At 39.8% G+C, this 27,530-nt stretch overlaps 1 protein-coding gene across 1 annotated transcript in view; it reads right to left on the minus strand.

Moving 5' to 3' along the window:
* Positions 1-27,530, minus strand: part of ptk7b (protein tyrosine kinase 7b) — a 69,094-nt gene that overhangs the window by 13,607 nt on the left and 27,957 nt on the right. The window contains exons 2-5 of the mRNA XM_051126560.1: positions 8,028-8,324; positions 6,817-6,919; positions 6,394-6,557; positions 1,246-1,393 (exon numbers count right to left, since the gene is read on the minus strand). Coding sequence (XP_050982517.1) covers positions 1,246-1,393; positions 6,394-6,557; positions 6,817-6,919; positions 8,028-8,324 — 712 coding nt within the window. The remainder of the gene's footprint in view (positions 1-1,245; positions 1,394-6,393; positions 6,558-6,816; positions 6,920-8,027; positions 8,325-27,530) is intronic.

The raw sequence follows: 27,530 nt of genomic DNA on the forward strand, positions 1-27,530 counted from the left end.
ATATAAACAATTCTGCCACAAACGAGCTGTTGATTAGTGTAATTAGCTAAGCGACGTATGTGGGTCACGGGTGTGTGTTTATGGCTCCAGATGCAGATTATCAGACACAATCTGTCTGATCAAACATTCTAACACTCAGATTCACAAACAAAACAGAGTGACGAGAGAAACGCTGAGTGTGTTTACAGCTGAAGATGTGTTTCTGTCTGTTCAGTTTCGATTAACACTTTTTAAACTGATGAACAACTGAAAGCATGAGTCAAATGAGAGCAGAAACGCATTTACAGTAACAGAGAGAGAGAAAGAGAGAAAGAGAGAGAGAGAGAGAGAGAGAGAGAGAGAGAGAGAGAGAGAGAGAGAGAGAGAGAGAGAGATTACACTGCAGATATTCATCAAACTCTCAAACACAACTGATAAAGTCTCCCTGAACTACTACTATCAGTCCTGAAGAATATTCATTATTTATACACATTTAGAATTAGATTTTATTTCAATATTTTGGCAGTTTTACTCTTTGTCATTTTTATTATTATGTTTTATGTTTTTTTACTTTAGTTAAAGTTTTACCAGTTGTATTGGGTTTTTGTTATTTAGTTTTTTCTATTTTTTTTTAATTAATATTTTTGGTTTACTTAGTTTTAGTCTTTTTAGTACTTCAATGTAATCTAAACAAAAATGCTAAATATATATTTTTCAGAATTGTATAAAAATAATAATGCAATTTAATTTAATTACATTTTTTTTTTAAATGTATGGTTTTTAGTTTATTGAACTATACGTTGTGAGTTTGAATCTGGGGCGATCAGAGATCAGACACCTGCAGTGCAGTGTGGGATGTGTTTTAAAGTGTTGAGATTAGCACAGGATGTTATTAGCACATTGAAATGCATTAAAGCAGAACATCACTGCTGAACGTGCCCAAACATTCACTGGACTTCCCATGATGCACCAGTTAAAGACACAATGGCATGATGGATCATTTATCTGTGGGTGGTCAGACCTGAACAGCTTTACATTCAACAGATTCACATTGCCTATATAGTTTTTAATCATTTTTATTTTTAGTTTAGATTTAAAAAATATATATATTTTCTGTTTTCACTAATTTCATTTAATGTTTTAGTCATTTTAGGCATTCAGCACTTAAAGAATGTAAAAACTGACCAGTAAAGAGCTGGAGCTTGTTTTTGAGCGTGTGCATGTGATGTAAGCAGAGGAAACATTCAGAGATGTGAAGCGTCTCACCGTGATTTGTTGACGACGCGTTCTGCTTCGTGGAACCACACGATCTGCGGCGGCGGCTTGGCTTTAAACTGACAGTGAAACACGGCCTCCTCATTACGCAGAACCACCTGATCCACCGGAGCCACCAGCACACGCGGAACAGACTTATCTGAACGAACACACACACACACACACAGTCTGGTTTATTATCTTTGTGGGGACTCTCCATAGGTGCAATGGTTTGTATACTGTCCACACTGTATTTTCTATCCCCTTACCCTAACCCTACCCCTAAACCTAACCCTTACAGAAAACTTTCTGCATTTTTACTTTCTCAAAAAAACTCATTCTGTATGATTTATAATCTTTTTTACCCATGGGGACCACAAGGGTCCCCACAATGTCAAAATTTCAGGTTTTACTATCCTTGTGGGGACATTTGGTCCCCACAATGTAGCAAAAACAACACACACACACACACACACACACACAGAAGAGTCACGCTTCATCTTATGAATATACAGTACAAGACACACACACACACACACCCCTACTCACTGCCTTCCATTATTGCCAGCTGCTAACAGCACTGACAGCACCTGTCATGTGTCCTTTGACCTTTAGCACACCTGGACCTGACCACATTCCACAGACAGAAAGTCACGTGACCGTCCCTCTGTTTGATCGCTGTGCTCCTGCAGGACATGACTCTACAAATCACCCTTTACTGATTTATAGTCACATTTACAAACGCCATCACGTTAAATAAACATATTCATAAGGTTACTATTGAAACAAAACTCAGTCATTTTAAGTTGAATGAAATGAATAGTTAAATCAAATATATTGATCTGTTCAACATAAGTTAATTACATCAATTTCATTTTGTGTTGATTATTTTGTTTGTGTGTTTATTTTAAATTTAATCTAAATTTTTGATTCACAACATTATATACATTTTGTTAATGATTTTATCAAGTGTTGTCAATCTCTGTTGTGTGTTGTCTGACAGAGATATTTATGTTGTTTTATGTTTTGAGATGATGATGATGATCATGTGACTCATGATAAGTGTTTTCAGTGTTTTGTTGACAGTAAACGCAGCTCCACACAAACTCCATCATTGCAACTGCTGCAAGTTTGAATCACTTATAATGTACATTTGAAAAAGCATATTTACATAAAATTTAAACATACAAATCTTTGTATCACAACTGCTTTCGTTAATTTGCCTTTTTTAATGGTGAAAAGCTTGCTGTATTCCTCATTTGGAAGTTGCTTTGGATAAAAGTATCTGCTAAATCAGGGGTCACCATACTCGGTCCTGCAGCGCAGGTGTGTTGAGGCAAGCTGGAGCTAAACTCTGCAGGACACCGGCCCTCCAGGACCAAGTTTGGTGACCCCTGAGCTAACTAAATACATGTAAATGTAAATGCATAATAAACAGGCTATACGTTGCATTCAGAGAACATCAGAGAAAGATGTCTAGATCAGATGCTCTAGGATCAGACGGACACGCTCTAGATCAGACGGACACGCTCTAGATCACACGAACATGCTCTAGATCAGACGGACACGCTCTAGGATCAGATGGACATTCTGTAGATTAGACAAACACACTTTAGGATCAAACGGACACGCTCTACATCAGACGGACACACTCTAGATCAGACGGACACGCTCTACATCAGACGGACACACTCTAGATCAGACGGACACGCTCTAGGATCAGACGGACATGCTGTAGATTAGACAAACACACTTTAGGATCAAACAGACACGCTCTACATCAGACGGACACGCTCTAGATCAGACGGACACGCTCTAGGATCAGACGGACACGCTCTAGGATCAGACGGACACGCTCTAGATCAGACGGACACGCTCTAGATCAGACGGACACGCTCTAGATCAGACGGACACGCTCTAGATCAGACGGACACGCTCTAGGATCAGACGGACACGCTCTAGGATCAGACGGACACGCTCTAGATCAGACGGACAGCTCGGACACGCTCTAGGATCAGACGGACACGCTCTAGATCAGACGGACACGCTCTAGATCAGACGGACATTCTCCAGGATCAGGCTCTAGGATCAGACGGACACGCTCCAGGATCAGGCTCTAGGATCAGACGGACATGCTTCAGGATCAGACTGGACACGCTCTAGGATCAGACGGACACGCTCTAGGTCAGACGGACACGCTCCAGGATCAGACTGAACACGCTCTAGGATCAGACGGACACGCTCCAGGATCAGGCTGTAGGATCAGACGGACACGCTCTAGGTCAGACGGACACGCTCTAGGTCAGACGGACACGCTCCAGGATCAGATGGACATTCTCTAGATCAGACGGACACGCTTAGGATCAGACGGACACGCTCTAGATCAGACGGACACACTCTAGATCAGACGGACACGCTCTAGATCAGACGGACACGCTCTAGATCAGACGGACACGCTCTAGGATCAGATGGACATTCTGTAGATTAGACAAACACACTTTAGGATCAAACGGACACGCTCTACATCAGACGGACACACTCTAGATCAGACGGACACGGATCAGACGGACACGGACACGGACACGCTCTAGATCAGACGGACACGCTCTAGGATCAGACGGACAGACGGACACGCTCTAGATCAGACGGACACGCTCTAGGATCAGACGGACACGCTCTAGATCGGACACGCTCTAGGACAAACACACTTCAGGATCACGGACATGCTCATCAGACGGACACGCTCTAGATCAGACGGACACAGGATCAGGCTCTAGGATCAGACGGACATGCTTCAGGATCAGACTGGACACGCTCTAGGTCAGACGGACACGCTCTAGGATCAGACGGACACGCTCTAGGTCAGACGGACACGCTCCAGGATCAGACGGACACGCTCTAGGATCAGACGGACACGCTCCAGGATCAGGCTGTAGGATCAGACGGACACGCTCTAGGTCAGACGGACACGCTCCAGGATCAGACTGGACACGCTTTAGGTCAGACGGACACGCTCCAGGATCAGGCTCAGACGGACACGCTCAGGCTAGGGTCAGACGGACACGCTCCAGGATCAGACACTCTAGGTCAGACGGACACGCTCCAGGATCAGGAGGTCAGACGGACACGCTCTAGGTCACGGACAGGCTCTAGGATCAGACGGACACGCTCAGGTCAGACGGCTCAGGATCAGACGGACACGCTCTAGGTCAGACGGAGGCTCGGACAGGCTCAGACGGACACGCTCTAGGATCAGCTCGGACACGGACACGCTCTCAGGTCAGACGGACACGGACACGCTCGGACAGCTCATGAGGATCAGACGGACACGCTCTAGGATCACGGACACGCTCTAGGATCAGACGGACACGCTCTAGGATCAGCGGACATTCTGTAGATCAGACGGACACGCTCCAGGATCAGGCTCTAGGTCAGACGGACACGCTCCAGGATCAGACGGAGGCTCTAGATCAGACAGGACAGGCTCTAGGTCAGACGGACACGCTCTAGGTCAGACGGACACGCTCTAGGATCAGACGGACACGCTCTAGATCAGACGGACACGCTCTAGGTCAGACGGACACGCTCTAGGATCAGACGGACATTCTGTAGATCAACAAACGCTCTCAGGATCAGACGGACACGCTCTACATCAGACACGCAGACATCAGAGGACACGCTCTAGATCAGATGGACACGCTCTAGGATCAGATGGACACGCTGTAGATCAGACGGACATTCTCCAGGACTGGACACGCTCTAGGTCAGACGGACACGCTCTAGGATCAGACGGACATTCACGCTTCAGGATCAAACGGACACGCTCTACATCAGACGGACACGCTCTAGATCAGACGGACATTCTCCAGGATCAGGCTCTAGGATCAGACGGACATGCTTCAGGATCAGACTGGACACGCTCTAGGTCAGACGGACACGCTCCAGGATCAGGCTCTAGATCAGACGGACACGCTCTAGGTCAGACGGACACGCTCCAGGATCAGGCTCTAGGTCAGACGGACACGCTCTAGGTCAGACGGACACGCTCCAGGATCAGACTGGACACGCTTTAGGTCAGACGGACACGCTCCAGGATCAGGCTCTAGGTCAGACGGACACGCTCTAGGTCAGACGGACACGCTCTAGGTCAGACGGACACGCTCTAGGTCAGACGGACACGCTCTAGGTCAGACGGACACGCTCTAGGTCAGACGGACACGCTTTAGGTCAGACGGACAGGATCAGGCTCTAGGATCAGACGGACATTCTGTAGATTAACAAACACACTTCAGGATCAAACGGACATGCTCTACATCAGATGGACATGCTCTAGGATCAGACGGACACGCTGTAGATCAGACGGACATTCTCCAGGATCAGACTGGACACGCTCTAGGATCAGACGGACATTCTGTAGATTAGACAAACACACTTCAGGATCAAACGGACACGCTCTACATCAGACACGCTCTACATCAGACAGACGCTCTAGATCAGATGGACACGCTCTAGATCAGATGGACACGCTCTAGGATCAGACGGACATTCTGTAGATTAGACAAACACACTTCAGGATCAAACGGACATGCTCTACATCAGACACGCTCTACATCAGACGGACACGCTCTAGATCAGACGGACATTCTCCAGGATCAGACTGGACACGCTCTAGGTCAGACGGACATGCTCTAGGATCAGGCGGACACGCTCTAGATCAGACAAACAGGATGAGGTCTGTCTGCGTGTGTAAACTCTCACTCTGACTGCCGCCCACTATTCTTCTGCTAAAGCTCTTTATCCCTGCTCCTCTCGCTCTCTCCTTTCATTTTTTTATTTTCATGCTCCAGCTGATCTCTTTATTCTTCAGCAGAGCTTTTATTCTGTCTGCAGGTGTGTGCGTGAGCAGCGCAGGTGGCTGATGGGAAGGCCGGCCGAGGTGTTGGGTTACGCTTCAGACATTTCTGCTTAGTTGTGCACATAAAGGTGACAAACACAACACAATGCATGAAAACAGCTGCAAACATGCAATCAAAGCTGAGACTGCATGTGTGGGCATCACTGACACGCTCGAGCAGACTACACACATTCTCACACGTCAGACCACACGAAAGTATAATCTATGAACCTGAACTTGTGTCTGTTCAAAATTCATGATCTTACCCATGATATTGAGGGTGATGTTGTGGTTACTGCACACTTTTCCTGCAGCATTTTGAGCACAGCAAGAGTATATCCCAGAATCCCCTGGGCTGAGGCTGGTCAGCGTGAGGATCCGGTCCTTTCTGTCCAGCTGAGCTCCGTCTTTGAGCCATTTACTGCTCGGCCTGCACAGATCAGAAACATATTTTTACACAAAATCAGCGACTGTCAGCAGAGTACGAGCAGAAACACGTCTGTAACTTAGGGAATTCTGTCACAGAATAAAAAAACAACTTATCAAGATATAATTCTAATTTGCAAGATATAAATTCGAGATAATTTGCACATTTTTTAAAAACAGTCAAAACGGTTTATGACTTTTATTCTGGGTGTTTTATGTGAGATCAGACTCATCTTAACTGTCCAATCAGATGCTGGACTCACCGTGGATGTCCATCAATGTGGCACTGCAGCACGATTCGTTCAGCCTCCTCTAGCTCCACCTCAGAGGCGGGTTCGTTCATGGTGACCGGCCCCCTCTCCAGCCCTGAGGACACACAACATCCACAACCATGACTAAAATAATAAATAAACACTCCCTATATTCAAAACTTCTCTAGTAATCTTAAAAAACTAGAAATAAATTTGTGCAGTAATAGCGATTACAATTTTGAGCAAAATAATTGTGATTACCAGTTTAACTAGATAACCAGTTTAAAAGTTCCCAGATTTTAGTCAACTAAAACTTGATTTAACAAAAACAGGACAGGCTGACTAAATATGATAAATACTAAAATGATTATTGTGTCATTTTCATTTGTGACCCTGGAGCACAAAACCAGTCATAAGTTTCACGGATATATTTGTAGCAATAGCCAAAAATACATCGTATGTGTCAATATTAGCAATTTTTGTTTTATGCCAAAAATCATTAGGATATTAAGTAAAGATCATGTTCCATGAAGCTATTTTGTAAATTTCCTACTGTAAATATATCAAAACTTCATTTCTGATTAGTAATATGCATTGCTAAGAACTTCATTTGGACAACTTTAAAGGCGATTTTCTCAATATTTTGATTTTTTTGCACCCTCAGATTCCAGATTTTCAAATAACAAACCATACAATGGAAAGCTTATTTATTTAAGAAAATTAACCTTTATGACTGGTTTTGTGGTCCATGGTCACATTTGAGAGCTGTTAGGATCAAATCCAGTGATCAACATGTTTTCCTGGTCTCTCTGTTCATGTGTTTGATTGCTTTGCCCTGATAATACTCTTAAATACAGTGGATGAACGTAAAAGTCACGTGACTGAAACAGATGAATACAGTGGCACATGATGATAGTATGAGCCCATGAGAGAGAAAGATCAAGCTGAACACACTTGAGAATCTACAAAAGATTGAGGCAAGAAAACGTGTGAAATCAAACAGAACGTCAAGAACACTGATCATCTCGACAGGAATAATTACACGGCTGAGGGCGAGACGCCCATCACTGCAATCTGACACACGAGAGGGAGAGAGAGAGAGACATTAAAGCAACACAAAAGCACTTAAAACACAAATCACAGCAATGACAGAGAGACGGTATGTTCTGAAGAGCCGTGACGTCTCATTTCCAGACACACACACATATGCAGCCGAATCTCACATTTGATGTTGATGGAGGCGTTGGCGGAGCTCACGGTCTCTCCGGTGGAGCTGCTGGACGCCACGCACTGGAAGTTGCCGGTGTCTGCGTGACGATCCACCGCCGTGAACTTCAGGTTACTGCCCTCCTGAAAGCGCCGCTCCGAGTCCTCCACGCGCCGGCCGTCCTGCGTCCACCAGTAGCGCATGTCCTCCGGGCCGCTGAGCTCGCAGCGCAGGATGGCACTGCGGCCGTGCAACGCGTCCTGAGACTGAGGCTCCTCGGAGAAATGAAGCGAAGACGCCTGGATGATGAAGACTGAAAGAAACAGAGAATCGGTCAGATTACTGAACAAAACACTTCAGACTCACATCAGACAAATGAACATCTCCAACAAGACAAATCAAACAGTGTAGAACCAAACAGCATGTTTGCATTCATTAATGATGCAGTGAGACGCGTGAGTGCCAGCACTGACAATACTAACACACACAAACAGAACATCAGGAGCTCCGAGCTCATCTACAGACCTCATCACATCACATCAGTCCTGTCAGCAGTCATCACGTCTTCAACTGAGAAGCGTGTCACATCATGTATAAAACAGAGCGTCTTACACGTCAACACACATCCACTGTCTGTACTGAATGTCAAAGATGTTTTATGTGTTGTATTTTGTCCTTTGTAATCTCATGATGCTCTTAAAGTGGGCCACTAAAAGCTTCCATACATCCTTCATGCATGTGGAAGAAAAGCTTCAGGCAGATTCAGACCAGCAAGATCACCCGAATCACTCCACTGCGTCTGAAGATCACACTGACATCAGTACAGACACAGAGAAGCTCATCTTCACATCATCTTTACATTTTGTGTTTGAAACTTCATCTGGACCACTCGTAAAACACCATGTTTATATGCGACTTTTCCTCACAATTACAGGTTTACTGCGAGTATCTCGCAATTCTGACTTTATATTATGCAATTCTGACTTCATTTCTTATTATTGCAAGTAGTGTTGGGGAAAGTTACTTTTAAAAATAATGCATTACAATTTTGCGTTACTCCATGAAAATGTAACTAATTACACTACTTGGTTACGTTTTATGGACAGTAATGCGTTACATTACTTTTGCGTTGCTTTTTAAATCTGGGCAGGGCTTGCTTGTTTGTTTTTAATATAACACAATTCTAATTCTAATTCTAATTCTAATTCTAATTCTAATTCTTTGACTGTACACCAAAAGTAAAATGAATTCACATCAGGCTGAAAGAAAACTACATTTATGCAGGAGATCACTCTTCAGCTATTAAAAAAAAATGCAGCACAAATGTTAGATTATCTAAAGTAATTTTTGCTTATTAGTATGACAATTGGCTGAATTGCATCATCGAAGGTCAGCAGGTTTGCGTCATATTCTGAGTTTGCATTTCACTGTTTTTATTCATTTTGAGGAATACTGAATCTGTTTTTTGTGAGTGTGAAAAAGTAACTCAGATATTTTCTTTGAAATTCAAAAGTAATGCGTTACTTTACTAGTTACTTGAAAAAAGTAATATTACTACGTAACTCACGTTACTTGTAGTTCTGAGGGAAAAAAAAGTCAGATTTGCGAGTTTGTATCATGCAGTTCTTGAAAAAAAGATGTAAACTCGCAATCGTGAGAGAAAAAAAGTGAGATTAAATTGTGAGATAAAAAGTCGCCATACAGCAGAATTGTTTTTGAAAAATGAACACGATGGCAGACGATGCTCCACTGAAATAATGGCACTGTGATACAAATAAAGTCAGAGCGTCACGAGGATCAGTAAACAATGACAAAGATATTTTTGGCTGAACATCACTGACATCGACTGGTGGAGGAGCAGAGATGATTGGTGTGGAACGAGTGCTAATTCAGCCGAACTCGGGTCAAACGTGAAGCTGCGGTGATGTGAAGGTCAATGAGCTCGACTGTAATCGTCCTGCAGCTCTCAAACGCTGAGATGAGGATCAATCTGCTGAAGCTGCACTCCAACCAAACACACTATACTGTACGTACAGTAATGTTGACATGGCAACCAGCGACCCGTCTGCTTCCTCTCGCTATGGACTTTCTGGTGTTATGAAAGACAGTATCTACATATAACACCTTCATATTTAATACTACAATTGACATATTAAAAACAATGTCAAATTTTAAAATTAAAAAAGTCAGAAATTAATAAAAAAAAAAAAAAAGTAAAAATTTCCATTTCTATAAACGTGTAATAGAGGTATGATGTAGATAAGGGTTTCTAAAATGGGAGTTGATGAAAATTTTAAAAAAGTAAGAAAATTAAAATAAATAAATAATTATACAATAAAATTATGAAAAGATTAAATATTTTATCTTTTTAGCATATGACCATTACCTGATATCAGATGATGGTTATTAACTAAACTAAACTAAAAAACATTACAAAGAACATTTTTGTTACTTGAAGTACAATAATTATTCACTGAAATAAAATAAAATATTAAATTTTTTTTTTTTTTTTTAGTGTTTAACTTAGTATTGTATGCTAGTTCATAAGGCAACATTTCTCATGTTCATCTAGTTTAACTATGCATAAAATATAAAAATATATTATTTAAAATATTATTTAAAAATAATAAAAAACTGAAATAAAACTATACAGACATTAAAAAAAAATGACAAAAACAGAACAAAATTACTAAAACTTTAACTAAAATTAACATGAAAATAGAAAATAGAAAAATAAAATCTAATTTTAATATTATCTCAATTACATTAAAATAACGCATCAGAAAACAGGAGCATGTGAATGTGGTGAGAAATTGCTGACATATTAATTTATAATCCAATCTTAGGTGTACTTTAAGAAAAAATATCTAAAGTTATCAACCAGAATAATATGACCATTTTATGACCATTTTATTGTTATGGTGACCATATGTCCTCTCTTCGTCCGCCCAAAATGTCCGGGATTCGGGTTTTGCTTTTTGCAGTCGCCATTTATTGTGTGCGCTTCTGTTTGGGTTGCCAAATCTGCATTTTTTTGCACAGAATTGGGCTGATTTTAAATTGTTGCAAAGGGTTGATTTTCTCCTGTGGGTTAAATATTTGAAATATTGCATAAATTACATTTGACTGAAATGCTTGTATTGAAACATTTTGCATTCTACCTGTGATAAAACTGTGCAAGATGTCAAGTTTTGTGAAGACCACTGGTAGGAAGCCTTTTAGCTGTGATCAATCTGCACAAGGGTGACTGTAAAATATACTTTGTAGGTATGATAATGAAATATTCCAGCCCCCAAAATGTGTTCACCCTAGTGATAGAATTTTGGCTCACATCACAGAGCTTTACCATACCAGTTAAACAATCAGAATCACCTGAAGGAGCATCAGATTTACTCGTCAGAAGTAAACAGTGAGAACGAACAGAGAACGAAACTCAGGTTGAAACTGGCTCGTCCTCATTAAACTCCTGTTCTGTTATGAGAGACGTGTTTTCATCAAGAGCCTCTCCATCCGTTCACATCCCTCCGTCCGTCTCCGCAAATTAAGCGTCTGTTGTCACGTGTGGGATTCGTGAACGACTGTAATCACAACGGCGCGGTAAAAATGCGGTAAAATGCCGAGACGCCACCGAAAGCTTTTCAACCATTAAGAGCATTACAGTAAATGTGCGGCCACCCAGAATCTGCCGCTACCGCCTCATTACCCACGACACATCTGGGGCCCGGGGCCGACGTGTGGCTGAACGCCAGCGGCCCTTCAGAGACGCCGCACAAAGACGCTATTGTTCGCGGTGTGTACTGTCATCATTCATGTGTTTATGATGATCCTCCAGCTTCTGTTCTCCGTCTCCTCAGGATCACAGGCGTAAGATACCTGGATAAAGACTTCACTGATGTAAACATGGGATGGGAAACCACTTCCAGACGAGGAGGACATAAATAAGGAAAGACAAACTGACATTGTTTCACTTTGATGTGAATCATCACTGGATTGATGTTCAGTGGAATCAGATCGACGCAGCAATATTCTGTAATGATGAGAAGCGTCCAAACTCACATCTCACCACAAAACCTCCTCAATAACACACACTGATTCTCCACAAACAAACGCCAGCGTCTCTACAGCTCTTGTGCATGTGTAAAATATCATTTGTGATGAAGGCATAAGTAATTCAAAAATATAATTCATAAATTCCTGTTCATCATGTTTGAAGACTTTCTTTAATTTACTTTTGCAAATTTTCAACCAGCTACACTAAAGGTCTGTTCACACCAAAAATGATGAACAGAGCCCGAACTAACATTCTGGACCTACACCTGATAATGGACTGGAGGAAATTTACTCGCCATGAAAATGTTTGTGCATTACTTCATTCAAAATAACAAGAAACAAACAGAACAGAACAAATCTGGGAAACAAATCTAATTGGATTTTTTAAAACAGTTACCCTTAGTGTTTTTTATATTATTATTTAATGAAATTATAAAATTAAACAATTCAATAAGGAATTTTATTTTATATTTTATTTGATTTATGGGTCAATGACGTGACACCTAAATTTTGTGTCTGATAGCAATTTCTTTTTTTTCAGTGAAAATAAAAGATGGCATATATATGAAGTACCTCTCTCGTGTATGGACACACATTAACTTAACTAAAAAAAGATTAGTTATTTGTAATTTTACTGTTATTCAAAGTGTCAAAATATCATGTGGTGCGACCATCTGGTTTGGAAACATCTTTGAAATTACCCTAAATTTATTCAGATTAATTTTTTGTCATGATTTTTTAATCCTGTATAAAACTGCAAAGCATTTGTAATTATATTTCCATCATAATATACAAACTTTGTCCAATGATTTCCATTTTATGAAATATCATGTGGTGCGACCATCAAGAAACTACCATTTTGGGACTTTTATGTTGAAATCCATTCAAAGACAGGACTTTGCCTTATATCGCAATTTGCCAGTGATCCATGGAAGCATCAAGCAGGTTTGTAACTCTCTTTCAAATCTGGCAAAAAAAATTTAATCTTTCAACAATATGAGAAAAAATACCAAAAAATTAGAGCATATAATTTTAGTTTGATAATTATGAATTTATTAGTAATTTATTATTTATTTATTAATAACTATTTTAATGTATTTTACCAGATTACACTGCAAAGTAAAATAAATGCTCGTTAAAATAAAAGCATGTTAATTCTGTCATTTTCCACTGTAAGAAAGATGTTCATACTGTGATAATTAATAATATAAGGGTTTGGCGTCACTTGGTGCGACCACTCATCATGCGGTGTGACCAATAATAGCTATAACTGTATTAAAATAAAAATAAAATACCTGATTTCTGTAGTTGAAATATGAATCACTGCTACAGCATGCTTAAGTGAATGATATTTTTAAAACATTTTTATCAGTTTAATGCAATTTACAGGAAAAATAAGTCTGCTAACTACATTTAAGAAGGCAACTCTGAAATTATAAAACAAAAATATGAGATCATTATTCATAAAAACTCAAAAGAAATACTATAGCTGTGTCTCATTTCGAAGGATGCGCCCTCCGGAGGTCGTATCCTTTGGAGGATGCGTATGCGGAGTGTCCTCAAGCCTAGAATTAAATGAGATGGCCTTCGTAGGACGGACGGAAAATGAAAAAGGAAGTATCACGTTGCTATGACAACACACTAACAGTCTACACTGGACTCGACAATTGTTGTGTCACGCCGCGGACGCCTAGTTGCGCTCTAACACTAAATAAATAAGGGAAAATTATTTCTAAACCTGGAAAGCAATTTGAAAAGAAACTGTTTTTTACTTGTTTTATTTTATTGCATATTTGAGGAGCTGCAGCATAAATACAACTGACATCTGTTACAGAAAAAAGGAGAAGAAAAAAGGAGGACAAAAATGTATTAGTTTTACTTTTTATATTTAAACACCACATCGTCGCTTGTGTTTACATCTGCCGGCATCGCTGTTTATTTTAAATAAACGACCGTTGGTTACGGTGACGCAAAGAATTGTGGGTTATCTGTAGCAGGGAAGGATACACCGCATGCATCCTCCAAATTCCTGTGAAAGGACGCATTCGAAGGTCGCATTTGGAGTGTCCTACTTGCTTTTCTGAAATGAGACTTCAGCCTTCGAATGCAGCCTCCGGAGGGTGCATCCTTCGTAATGAGACACCGCTTTTGTTTCTAAACATTTTAATTACTGAAAACATCTAAAAAAATGTTAAGCATGTTAAGGAAATGAATTAATTTTAATATAAACCATGGTCGCACCACATGACATTTTTTAAGGCTACGACCAATTCATCTAGATTACAAAAAAAAGCACTTAATTTTAAATTTTAATATGAATTTGTACACAACATTCTTAATGTTTAAACAATTACAACAGATATTATTATTTTTTGAATTTTAAAATGTTGAAAATCCTTATACGTCAATGACCCATATACTGGCATGGTATAGTTATAGTTGTTGGTGTGAAAAGGCCTTTTAGGGTCCCGATTCTGACAGGTGGATGAAGTGTTTTGTAATAATCAGGAATAAATGTGTTTCGGGAGGAACACACACTGTTCATTCACATGTACTGCTGACACTGATTCCACATCAGTCTTCCCTCAAACAGCTTTAATGTGCAGCAGTGAACACACCACTATTTCTCTTTAGTTTTATTGGACAGATAATACAAACAGTATCATCAGATATCAACACAAACACATTATTTCAACTCCAGCCATGAAACGCTGAACCGCTTTTCCTGGCTTTTTATACGACTATTAAATCTCCCGTTTCCTGCAGTTCTCTAATGCTAATGTCTTCAGACCGCAAACACACTCATCGTCATTCATTCAACTCCAGTCTGTAGAAACACAAACAATCGTCAGGCAGATTCCAGAGGAGAAGCTGAAACCAGAGCCGAATGAAGCCGACGATCAAACGCCGCGCTCTTCCTGACCGCGGCTGATAACAGCCTGATGATCTTCACTTCCTATCGCACTAATTAACTGTGAACGGAAAGCACTTTAAACGTAGATGATCCAAGCAAAACATGGAAACTATGTATGAATATGGAAAAGAGACTAGAGCAGCGATCTGAAAACGAAAGAGGAAAGCGTCTCTGGGTCTGCTGGCACCTTCTCATCTGCTCAGATGGTCTCCTTCATCTGTGAGTTCAGACCTTCCAGAAGGAGGAAGATCTCACTGCTGCTTCGCCTCATTCAGAACAGAAGGTAAGAAACAGAGAAACGGCAACGAGAACACGGACGCAAACATCCGAGACTGACTGTGAACTTGTGCGGGACAGAAAGAATTAATCATGATCCAGAGAGTTTAATAAACAATCAGTAAAACATCAGATGAGATCCAGACCGGCTCTGAACACTGACTCACATCCTGCAGGTCAAACGCTCTTCCATCTTCACTGCGGCTCATTACCCAGTTCAGGAGAGTCTAATAATATCAGTGTGTTCGTCTGTTTCCAGTGAGGCTTCAGTTCCTGGAAACACTGGCTGAGGAACAGTGAGATCATCCACTAAACGAAGCACTAACGACCGTCCGCTCAAACGCTTCATCAGCACAATCCACATCATACACACACTGAAACCATCAGAGATCCAACGCTAAACGGCTTTCATGGAATATATGAGAACGCACTTACATCTGCTCATAGATCGGGTTATTTGAGATTAGGTATATGACAGGATTATTATAGTTAACTAAAACTACAAAAAAAAAAAAAAAAAAAAAAAAAAAAGTATAAACTTATTTTAGCTAGTTTCCAAGGCAATATTTCTCATTTGCATTAGTTTAATTTTCCGTACTAAAATAACTAAACTATATTTAAAGGGGTCATCGGATGCTAAGTTCACTATTACATGTTGTTTGAACATTAATGTGTGTTGTCAGTGTATGTACAAATCTACACTATAATGATAAAAATCCATGCAGTGGTTTTTAATTAATCTGTAAAAATAATATCCCCTTTTTCAAATCGAGCCGTTCTCAGATGCCTGTCGTTGTGGCGTCACATGACAGAGGCCACTCCCACCATAGTTGATTGACATGAGCGTCTTACCTCAGACCCGCCTTAAATCAACTGTAAATAACAGCCTAAATAACAGTCCGACCTCCTTTGTTCTGATGTCGTAGCAGGGATGTAAGTTAGACAAGAATATCTCTGATTGAGCGATTGAGGTGTTGTGTTGCTGGATGTAATAATGAACATAGTGGTCGTCATTTACTCCCGACATCTGAGCCGCTGAAGATGCAGTGGATTACGTTTGTTTGTGAAGGGAATGCGCCTCCCGATCTACATATATCCGTCTATGTTCACGCAAATCATTCATGATTCAGCTTCACTTACAGCAGAAGTGAGTATAAGGGTTTTTATGAATCTTTGTGACTGTCTTTCCTAATACCATGCTAGTTAGCAAGTTTAGTGGCTAAACGCGGCTAAATGGGGCTAAAGTAAACAGGCGCGTCACTCCACAGAGAGAAGAGAGGGGCGGGGCGAGCAGAGCTCATTTGCATTTAAAGGAACAACCCCTTAGAATGAGATGATTTTTGCAGAGCTGATTTTGACAAGGTAAAAAGGGTGTTGTTTTACACAGCCATTGAGAATTTTTAACCAAAGTATATTATAGACTTTTCATTAAGACCCTAAAGAATCATATCAACTTGTGGAAAATGGGCATCCGATGACCCCTTTAAATACACTTTAATTAAAAATAACATGAAAGTAGAAAATATAAATACAAAATCTTATTCCAAATGTTAACAAATACTTGAATCATATCTCAATGACATTAAAATAGCACTGCATTAGAGAGCAGGAGCATGTGAATGTGTTGAGAAATTATTGAAATATGAATTGATAATCTCAGGTGGACTTCAAGAAAAAATATCTAATCAACCAAAACTATCTGAAATAATGTGATATAGATTGGGTTATAAGGTATATAATAGGATTATTATAGTTAACTAAAACTCTTGCTGCATGATTAAAAGACAGATGAATCTGCAGTTGTGATTGTCAGCTGTTGCTCTTCATGCGCAAAAGAGAGAATGCTGGGAATGACAGCAGGAAACATACATTATGCTAATGAGCTTATTAATGTTAACATTCAAAAGCTGCTCATTTGCAGCGTTCACAGAATGTTTTGCTGTTCGTTTCGAATGCGGTTTTGTGACGTCTGCTTCAGATCAACAGATGTAATTCAATGAAGTACTGAATTACAAACACAACTGACATTTTCTTACTTATAGATCTAATTATAATTCAATTATGTGACTTGAGTCATGATTTATTAATGATACTGAATCGTTAATCCAAATAAGGACATCGCCAGTGAAACACTGTCAGATTTATTCATTTATGAAACAAATCTGTGCCCAAACACACACACACACAGAGTGTAAGAGCAGCTCATAATGACAGAAACAGCTTTTTCTCATTCACGAGAGAGAGAGAGAGAGAGAGAGAGAGAGAGAGAGAGAGAGAGAGAGACAGGCCGTTATTGATGACAGCTAATTACCCAGCAGCTCCTGTTCATTCACCTTCACTGACTCTGTACTTCCTGTGACTCTGCATAATGATGTGCAGCACCTTCACCAAACACACACACACACACACACACACACACACTCATGATGAAGGAGTCTGAACACACACAGGTTCATCTGTCTGTCAGAGTTCATCACATCAGTGCGTCTGACAGCACGTTCATCTACAGATGCTGCACATCCACACATCAGCAGCTTCCACACACCCGCTTTATATTTAGCCGCTGTCACAGTGAGTTAATGAGACGGGAGCAGGGCATTATGGGAACACCATCAGTAACTACACAAACACAATGACAGAGTTAATTACCTTTCTGAGCTTACATAAATCAGTGACGATGAGGTCAGTGTGACATACACCCATATACAGTATCTGTCTATATCTATATATAAATACGCTCACATTATACTGCGTCTGAATCACCTGACTACAATCATGAATAAATGCAGGAAAGAGAAACGGGGCAGACAGGAGGCTGATGGGTAAGATATGAATTGTTTGCGAATGTGGCCGTGGGGACGTGACCTCTGTCAGAGCGATATCCCATAAGCCCCTGACGGCCTGTCATGCTGTTTTACTGTCTATAACACACAAACACAGGCAGGATCTCTGAGCGGGAGGTCAGCGACATCACTTCCTGCTGTCCGTCCACTGACAGACACTACATTTATTTACTACTAGTTCTGAAAGACTATTAACATTCAGTAATTCATTTAACAGCACTGACATCAGATGAGAACTAAACTGGAACTGAATTGATCTGAATAATGACTCTATTGTTTTCATACTGAGTCAAAGTTCAAGTTTCATAACTGATGAACATTTTCTTGATTGTTTCTGTTTCTGAAACAGTCTGTACTGAAACACTTGAAATCAAAGCTTAGGACTGAAGGGGGCGCTAGAGCTTCTGTCAAACATCTGTGTCCTTCATTAAACCGTGTGTGTTATTATTCATGAAGCTGCTATAAACATCTGTAAGTGACTTGAGTCTGTTTCTCTGCTGTGACGGTGGCTGATCTGGAAGAGGAGAGCGAGAGGAAGAGCCGCTGACACACGTCACACACTTGAGCTTCACATGTGAAACGGAGCCGATCTGTTCATGAACACAAGTGTGTTTTAGACCTCAGGCTCAAAATCTGTCACTAAACACACACACAGCAGTTTCTGCTAATGAAGGTCAATTTAAAGCTTTTTGAAGAATTTGAATTTTGAAGAATTACTTGGAAAACAATACATCACTTCATCTAAATGTAAACTTCAGCACAACACTTCAGAGTTTAAAAATGTTATTCATATACACTGCGGCTCAAAAGTTTGGGATTTGCAAGACTTGTAAAGTTTTTTAAAGACGTCTCTTATGATCCTCCAAAAATCATTCTAATATGCCGATTTATTATCAGTGTTGAACGTGTTGATGAGTGTTTTGGAACCTGTGATACTTTGTTCAGGATTCTTTGATCAATAAAAGGTTAAAAAGAACAGCATTTATTCAATATATTAACTTTTTTCTAACAAATGTAAATGTATGCTATCACTTTTTATTAATTTAACACATCCTTGGTAAATAAATGTATTAATTTCTTTCAAAAAAAAAAAAAAAGAAAATTTACTGACTCCGAACTATTGAACAGTAGTGTATATTGTTAGAAATCCTTTCTATTTTGAATAAATGCTGTTCTTTTTAACCTTTTACTGATCAAAGAATCCTGAAAAAAAAAAGAATTACAAGTTCAAAAAAAAAATATGTGGTAGTTTCCAACATTGATCATTCTAATAATAAATCAGCATATTATTCTGATTTCTGAAGGATCATGTGACACTTAAGACTGGAGTAACAGCTGATGAAAATTCAGCTTTGCATCACAGGAATAAATTATATTTTACAGTATATTAAGATAAAAACCATTATTTTATATTGTCATAACATTTTGCAATATTACAGTTTTTTTTCTGTATTTTTGATCAAATAAATGCAGCCTTGATGAGCAGAAGAGACTTCTTTAAAAACATTACAATTCTTACTGATCCCAAACTTCTGAGCGGTAATGTATATACACACACACAAACAACTTTTCTCAGATTTTGTGTTGTTTTCCAGTGAAAACTAAGACACATTTACTGAAGATGCAAAATGAAGATATTAAGTCTCTGTTTATGATAAAAACAAGCACAAATATCTGTCAATGCAGTCAGAAAAATCAACTTAATTCAAAGGGAAGGAGGTTTTCATTCCTCATTGACATATCTGTTCTTGTTCCAAGCAGAAAATCACTTCATTTTGTTCATTTTCTCATAAAACAAGAATATATATCTTCATTTTGTGTCTCCAGTAAATGTATCTTGATTTAAGGATGTTTAGATATTTGCACCAGGAAACAAGACACAAATACTGAGGAAGATTTTCATTTTTTTGCAGTGTGTGCAACATTTAATGATTTTATGAATTTAAGACTTTGTGCTCTGATTTAAGACCTTCTCAGGGCCTTAATTTGTGAAAGGCGATTAAAGAACCCACAGAAACCCTGTCTTCAGTCACTGTGAAGAGACACTTTCACACACACACACACACACACACGCTGAAGGTTCATCTGATACGAGCGACTGAAGCCCCTTCCCCCTCTTCAGCAATTTCTCTTCCATTTCACTTGAAACCCTGTCAGTCTGACACACACACACACACACACACACACACACACACACACACAGCGTATCGACGCATTGATTTCCAGCGCTGTGTTCTGTCCATACAGGCGAGACAATAGCTCAGGTTGGGTAAACGTACCCGTGGCCTGGGGAGAAACGAGGGGCCGTTTGGGCTCCGTTGTGTCTCTCAGACATTCCGCAGTGCTCTGTTTCTCCCATCCGGCGCTCCGAGCGCATCGATCCACCCGGATCTTCTGGAAACGCAAACCCAGACCTGCCAAGAATCCATATGGGACGATCCCAGAGCCAGGAGCCCATCAGAGCCTAATGCACTCGGTAATGACCGGAGGAAGACCAACCTGCTGATGATCCCATAATGCACCTCAGCACAGCCTAGAGAGCAAACGCTGACACACTGCCAAAAGATAAAGCCAATGTGAGATGAGCGTGGAGATGTCGGCCTGTTACCACGGTAACCAAAGAGGAAGGTCAAAGGTCAATTAGACAGGATCTTATTTGTGCCATTGAGAATAATGACTCCAGACCACATCAGTCCAGATCAGTCCAGCATGGGCCTCTGCTATTAAAGTAAAGAACTGGTTTATATGAGTTGAGAAAGACCGAGACTGTTAGAGCCGCGATCACATGACTATCAACACTAGTACTAGTAAACAGCACTACATGTAACACAGTGTGTATCTAATAGAGTATAAGATCACACACATCAGACAGAATAAAGCTCGTTAAATGAGCTAAACCTTGAATGATGATATGATGAATAAACAGATGAATGAGAACGACGGCCAGATCTCTGATCCATCTGTCCCCACACACACACACACACACACACACACACACACACACACACACACACACACACACACGTCTGAATGAGAACATTACATAGACATTTCATCACATTAATACTCAGCTACACTGTACAAAAAAGTACATTTTACAATAAAATACTATTTAATTTTTTTTTTATAAACGAGGACATGCTCAAAACAAGCACTGCTTTTTGTTTTTCAAGGACTTTAATCAGAGATCTCACTTATCAAACAATGCCTTCTACTTCAAATAATAAAAACAAAACAGAAATAGATAAAAATATACTAATAAAAAATGGCAAAAATAAAGTTTAGCACATGCAAAGTATTACTACTAAAATATTAAGGTATTACACTTTTACCATAGTAAAACCACTGTTATTTTTCTTAAAGTTCTTGTTTTTGTGTATACTTTATTTTCTACTTTTTAAGAAAAAAAAAAAAGATTCATGCAATCACTCCGAAATCCTGATCTGAAACGAATGATTCATGATCCGCACTCCAAAATTCCTTGAGCAAAAGATTCATGATCCACACTTCGAAGCCCTGATCTAAATTTGATTTAGATCGGAACTTCAAATCGTATATCACAAATCATTTGATCTGAATCATTCAATTCACTAAATGATTCACAAACCCGTTCTGATCTGAATCAAATGATTCCCGATCCGCACTCCGAAATTCTATAAGCAAAAGATTCATGATCCACACTCTGAGGTCCTGATCTGAATTTGATTTCAATCAGAATTTCAAATCGTATATCATGAATCATTTGATTCAATTCACAAATCATTCAATTCGCTAAATAATTCACAAACCTGCTCCAATCTAAATCAAATGATTCGTGATACACGCTTCAAAGTCCTGACCTGAATCAAATGATTCACAATATGCAAAGTTCAAATCTAAATAGAATGATTTGCAATACATGATTTGAAGTTCTGATCTGAAACAAATGATTTGCGATACACGATCCGATTGGAGTGCTTCAAAACAGTGAATCATTTTGCAATGCAATGGTTTAACTCATTCAGTTTAGAAAAGCTTTGTTTCACCCATCACTACATGCTTTTTAAAATCGTTACAAGTGATGTTGAAATTTGAAAATTAATGACTCATTTAATTTGATCTTTTTTTTGTTAGTAAATTGATTGAAATGAACGATCATGAGTTTGAATCAATCGAAGCGGTTCCAGCATAAATGACTCAATTTATTTGGTTCATCTGTTCCTCTTTTCGCATCTTCAGTCATGTTTACACGGCACTGTCAGTACTACTACTGATTCAGCTCCATTGTTTTCTGACATTAACTGAAATAAGTGAAAAGGGTATGATGTTTTTTGAATTGCATGAATTTTGCACTAATATTTTCAAGGGTTGTCCAGGCCTTAAATTTCAAATTCAAGTACTTAAAGCATTTTAAGCACCTTGTACAAATCCTGTCAAATAGAGGTTTTTTTTGTGAGATTTTGTCATGTTTAGTTCACATCTGGATAGAAAAATATCCCCGAAATATGTTTAAGCAGATACAAACAAACACACACACACACTATAGAGGCAGGTGGTAGTATATCAGAATAATATATCATTGGTAATTTTACATCATAATGACAGCTTAAGCTATTTCAGGAACACTTTAATTCAGGGAACAATTCTCAGTTGTATGGAAAGATGTACTGCAGTACCAACACTTAAATCACACACACATATGAAGACGCTCACGGCTGATGGTGCTTTTATTGGTTTATGGCCTTTCAAACTTTAAAGTGACAGCCGAGCCCGGAGCAGCGATGCATTTTCTGACCATCAAGCGCTCAGAAATGCTCTCACGCACACGGCTCTGTCTATAGAGGCTGGAAAGTCGATACAGGCACAGGAAGGCGGAGAGATGCTCTCTAGAAAGCCACTGAACCAAATATTCCAGCTGAGTGCCCGAAACGCCGCGGGCCATCAAACATGCGCGTCCTCATCTACTCACGCGTTATTAGCCACCGCCGCAAACACGGCACGCGACGATCAAAACACGCCAGCGCCGCAGATCCAACACGCTTCATTCACGCAAACGACGCCCGTCTGCTGTGATTGAGATGCTATCGGCGGCCCGGGAGATTAGCGCCACACACGCTCACGCTGAAAGACGTCACTGTGGCACAAGAGCAGAGAGAGAGGCGGTGAGGGGCCGGGGCCCGTGAGGAGGCGCTGGGGCCCCTGGTGTCAGTTATCAGGCTCCTGCTGCGCTCCAGTAATCCGCTGATCCACGATCCTCAGGTCAGCGCAGAGGAGCACCGATGACAAAGATGTGTTTGACGGGAGCCGCGCTAAAGCTCCACACGCTTAAACAAGACACAAACTGAGCTCTGAAAACAGAACACACAATCATCCTGCGCAACGGCAGAAAGACAACTCAGCAGTGTTTACTAAGTCAGCCATCACTTGTACTAGTTGTACTCCTCATGCTTCAAATGTTTAAAATCATGCAAAACGTGCATTAAAATCAGCTCAAACTACTAAAAATCAAGATGTTTCTTATTTGAATTCATCCCTTTAACAACGGTTTTTGTCTTTGAGGAACCAGATTCAAGAACACAGATTTATGAGGAACACTTGTTTTATACAAGTGATTTCCAGACCTGGAAAACTCACAGAAATGAATACAAATCTTAAAACACCATGGACATTTTTATAATGAATACACTAGTTTATTTACTACTTAAGACAAAATAAATCTTTATAATCCTCCCCATATTCAGTGCATTATAAACAACTGGAAAAATCATTCAAGTTCATTGGTTAACAAGAGAGAAAACGCTGAACACATTCAGCTCTTAGACAGGAGGAAAACCATCCAGAACATTAGAACAGACTAACAGCTACTCAGAACAGCTTAGCAACACCCTAGAAACCACCTATAACACCCAAAACTGCCCAGGAAATACTAGAAACCATCCATAACACCCTAGCAACACCCTAGAAACAACCCATAACAGCCAGAACCACCCAGAAAACACCCAGAACACCCTAACAACACCCTAGCAACAACCCATAACACCATGAAAACAATAGAAACCACCCAGAACACCCTTGCAACACCCTAGAAACAACACATAACACCCAGAAAACACTAGTATCCAAACAGAACACCCTAGTAACACCATAGAAACAAGCCATAACAGCCAGAACCACCCAGAAAACACTAGATACTAACAAGAACACTCTAGCAACACCCTAGAAACCCCCAAACCTAGCAACCAAGGTGTACATTTATTTAAGTGGACTGCTGCATAAAATGCTTAGACTAGTCTTGAAAGTTAGTCATCATCTATTTTTTTTTTCTTTAGGACTGGTCAAAACGTATTACATAAAATGTAGATTGGTCTGTTTTTGAATCTGAAAAAAAGAAAAACTGATTAACTTTTGACTAACTGCTGGTTTGTCAGACTAGTTATTCAGACACAGTCTTAACACAGAAGTTAAGTGTTCAAGTTCAAGTCGAGCTTTATTGTCATTCCGCTACATGTGTGGACATACAGTGGAACTGTGGACTGTCACGTCTCACAGGACCACGGTGCTACATAAATAAACAGAAATATAAACATACACTAGACGTAGGAACAATTTTTTAAACCTATACATCGCTAACTCACTGAAAGCGGCAATCTAACTGTACATATACTATAAATAATTGACTATACATACACATAATCTAAAACAGACTATACGAGTACTTAACATAATAACTGTGCATGATAATGTGCAGAAGATGTATTTAAGATATTTAAGCGTAGTCAGCTGTCCACAGGAAACGCAATAATGTGAGTTTCTGTGAGTGCAGCAGTGTCCCTTCAGCATGTTTACATTAGAAATGTAATAAACCCAAATCTAGTCCAGACTGCTGACTGGAGACCTGTGTCAGGAAGTGGATGAGTGTGATTCCTCACATCCTGCTCGCTGGATCAAAGGAGCGGACCGGACGGATCCGAGAGTGACATCAGCGTCACCTGAGCTCACATGAGACGACCCGCCCGATCACACTGATGATGAGCCTCATGAAGCGCTCTGATGGAAAGTGCAGTCATCTAATATTTAGCTCCCATTAGCGTCTGAACGCTGAACAGAAGAAGTGCTGCTTCCCCAGCGGGAGAGGAAAACTAGGTCAGGATGAAGCTGAAAGCAGTGTCATATTAATACTCTCAATTTCCCCAGTAACTACTTTACCAGTGAGTGTGCTTTTTTAATCTGACTCTCTCTCTGACATTTCAATTACAGCAACAGACGCTCGAAGGGACAGAAACGCCCGATTCTTCTGCTGCACGAGTTCACTTTCACAATCACGGAGCCCAAATCTCATTCTCAGAGCAGATACTCACATAAACCCAATCACTCTTTGTACCTCCACAGACCGGTTAAAGTTTAAGGGTACGACTGCACGACAGCGATGTTCTAAAAACTAAGTTGTTTTTACATTGTATTTTACATGTAATTGAATTAAAATTGAAAACTGAAATGCCACGGCAGAAGACAACGATGTCACTTTGTAACATGTTTTTACAAATTTGCATTTTTGTAGATACACACAGAGACAAATACAGTATTGTTTTCAAAAACGTGCACTTTTTCTTTTTTAAAAGTTGGAACTTTCAAGCTCCCAAAACACAGCTGTCGCATAAAAGAACGGCCAAAATGCATAATTGTTTAACAACATGCCAACTGTTCTGCTGATTTTCTGTCCAAAACACTTTCAAATGGACAAAATCAGCATTGAACAGTTTTAAAGGTTGATTAGTTGTGAAAAAAACACGTGATCCAGCTTGAGTAAGTCAATCCGGCCTGGCTTTTGTTTATCCTGACTGAGGTTTGCATCTGCACAGACCGCTGTTTTTATTAAGCGAGCGTCATGTTGAATTTTCTCCATGATGACGCTGCAATGAATAAAGAGGGAAACATCAGAGGGAATCATTTAATTGTGACATTTCGGAAACAATAATCATCCTCCAAACAGTCATCAGTGTGCTCTGAGCCGATAGAAGATAAAACGATCTCCACTAACGCTGTGTTGCCAACTTTTCAGACTACCCTAGCAACCTTTTCTTCCAAAAGCACCTAGCAACAAATGTAGCTTCTTTTAAAAATTTTTGACAACTTTTAGCAACTTTTGATAAGTGACTCAAACAAAAAATATGCACACATTTACCATTTATATTTCACAAAAAGAGGAAACCAAAGATGCTTAGCAGTGCACAACTCACGTGAATTAAGTTTCATTAAATTTAATAATAATAATTTAATCTTACACTGTAAGAAAAATATCTAGAAAAATGGAAAAGGTACTAGTAATTTTTTCAGGATGTTGTCCGTTATTCATTATCTGTTGTAATCCTGTAACCCGAAAACACAAAATATGATACATAATTTAATATGCAGGTAAAAAAAAAAAAAAAACCTGTGAAAACAGACTTTAGCATACTATAGTAGCATACTATCTATTAATACACGGCTTAAAAGTGTAACTGTTCAGAATGTGAAGTTTGAACTGTTTACTGAACTGGTTTATTGTGCTTTTTCATGGATGTAGATGGATGCATAGCAACTTTTAGCATAAAATGACCCTCTTTTAGTAACTTTTCCTGAAAATTAGTTGGTAACATTGCACTAACATGCCCTAAATGAGCACTAAACACTAATAGATCCACACTAAACAGAGTGAGACGCTGCTGCAGTGACACACGGAGCGCCGGTGAGCTCTGAGACCGGATTAGACACGCTACATTAACATTTCTGAGCTTATCGAGACCCAGAGCCGCTTCAGACCCGATCCGTCTGATAATGGAGGAATCCTGATCTCTGACTGCAGCGAGACGAGGGTCAGACGGCCCGTGAATGACCACACACTCCTCTGAATAAAAGACGTCAGCGAGGACGAGATTAGTTCTGCTGACTTACACATGTTCAAGACGTCTAGAAGGACCTTCTAATGATTTCAGCCTGTAATACAGTGTAAAACATCCATTGATTCTCTGAAATAACACACATTCACACAGCGCAGCAGGTTTCCTGCAGGGTTTACGATGATTCATTCAAGACTTTTTAAAGACCTTTTTAAAACAAATAAACTGAAGGGAAATCAATACAAGAAAACAAGAAAAAAATACTCAAGAAGATACTCATTTGTGTACTTCAAGCAACATTTAATGATATGGCTTTATGAATGTAAAACTAATCCTTGCTCTAATTTAGGACCTAATTTAAGGCCTTAATTTGTGGAAAGGCAAATTAAGACTCTTTAAGACTTGCAGAAACCCTGTGACAAATATCTGATGTAAATCTAGTATAGCAGCGTCCGGTCCGTCTGGAGTTTCATTCCTGCACTGGGTTTACTCTCACAATATGCAATACTTAAAGGCTTAATCTACAATCCTTCCAAATCTTATGTTCAGTTTTGGTGACAAAGGTCACAAATGTGTTCCTG

This window comes from Labeo rohita, chromosome 13, assembly GCF_022985175.1.
Source record: "Labeo rohita strain BAU-BD-2019 chromosome 13, IGBB_LRoh.1.0, whole genome shotgun sequence".
Taxonomy (NCBI): domain Eukaryota; kingdom Metazoa; phylum Chordata; class Actinopteri; order Cypriniformes; family Cyprinidae; genus Labeo; species Labeo rohita.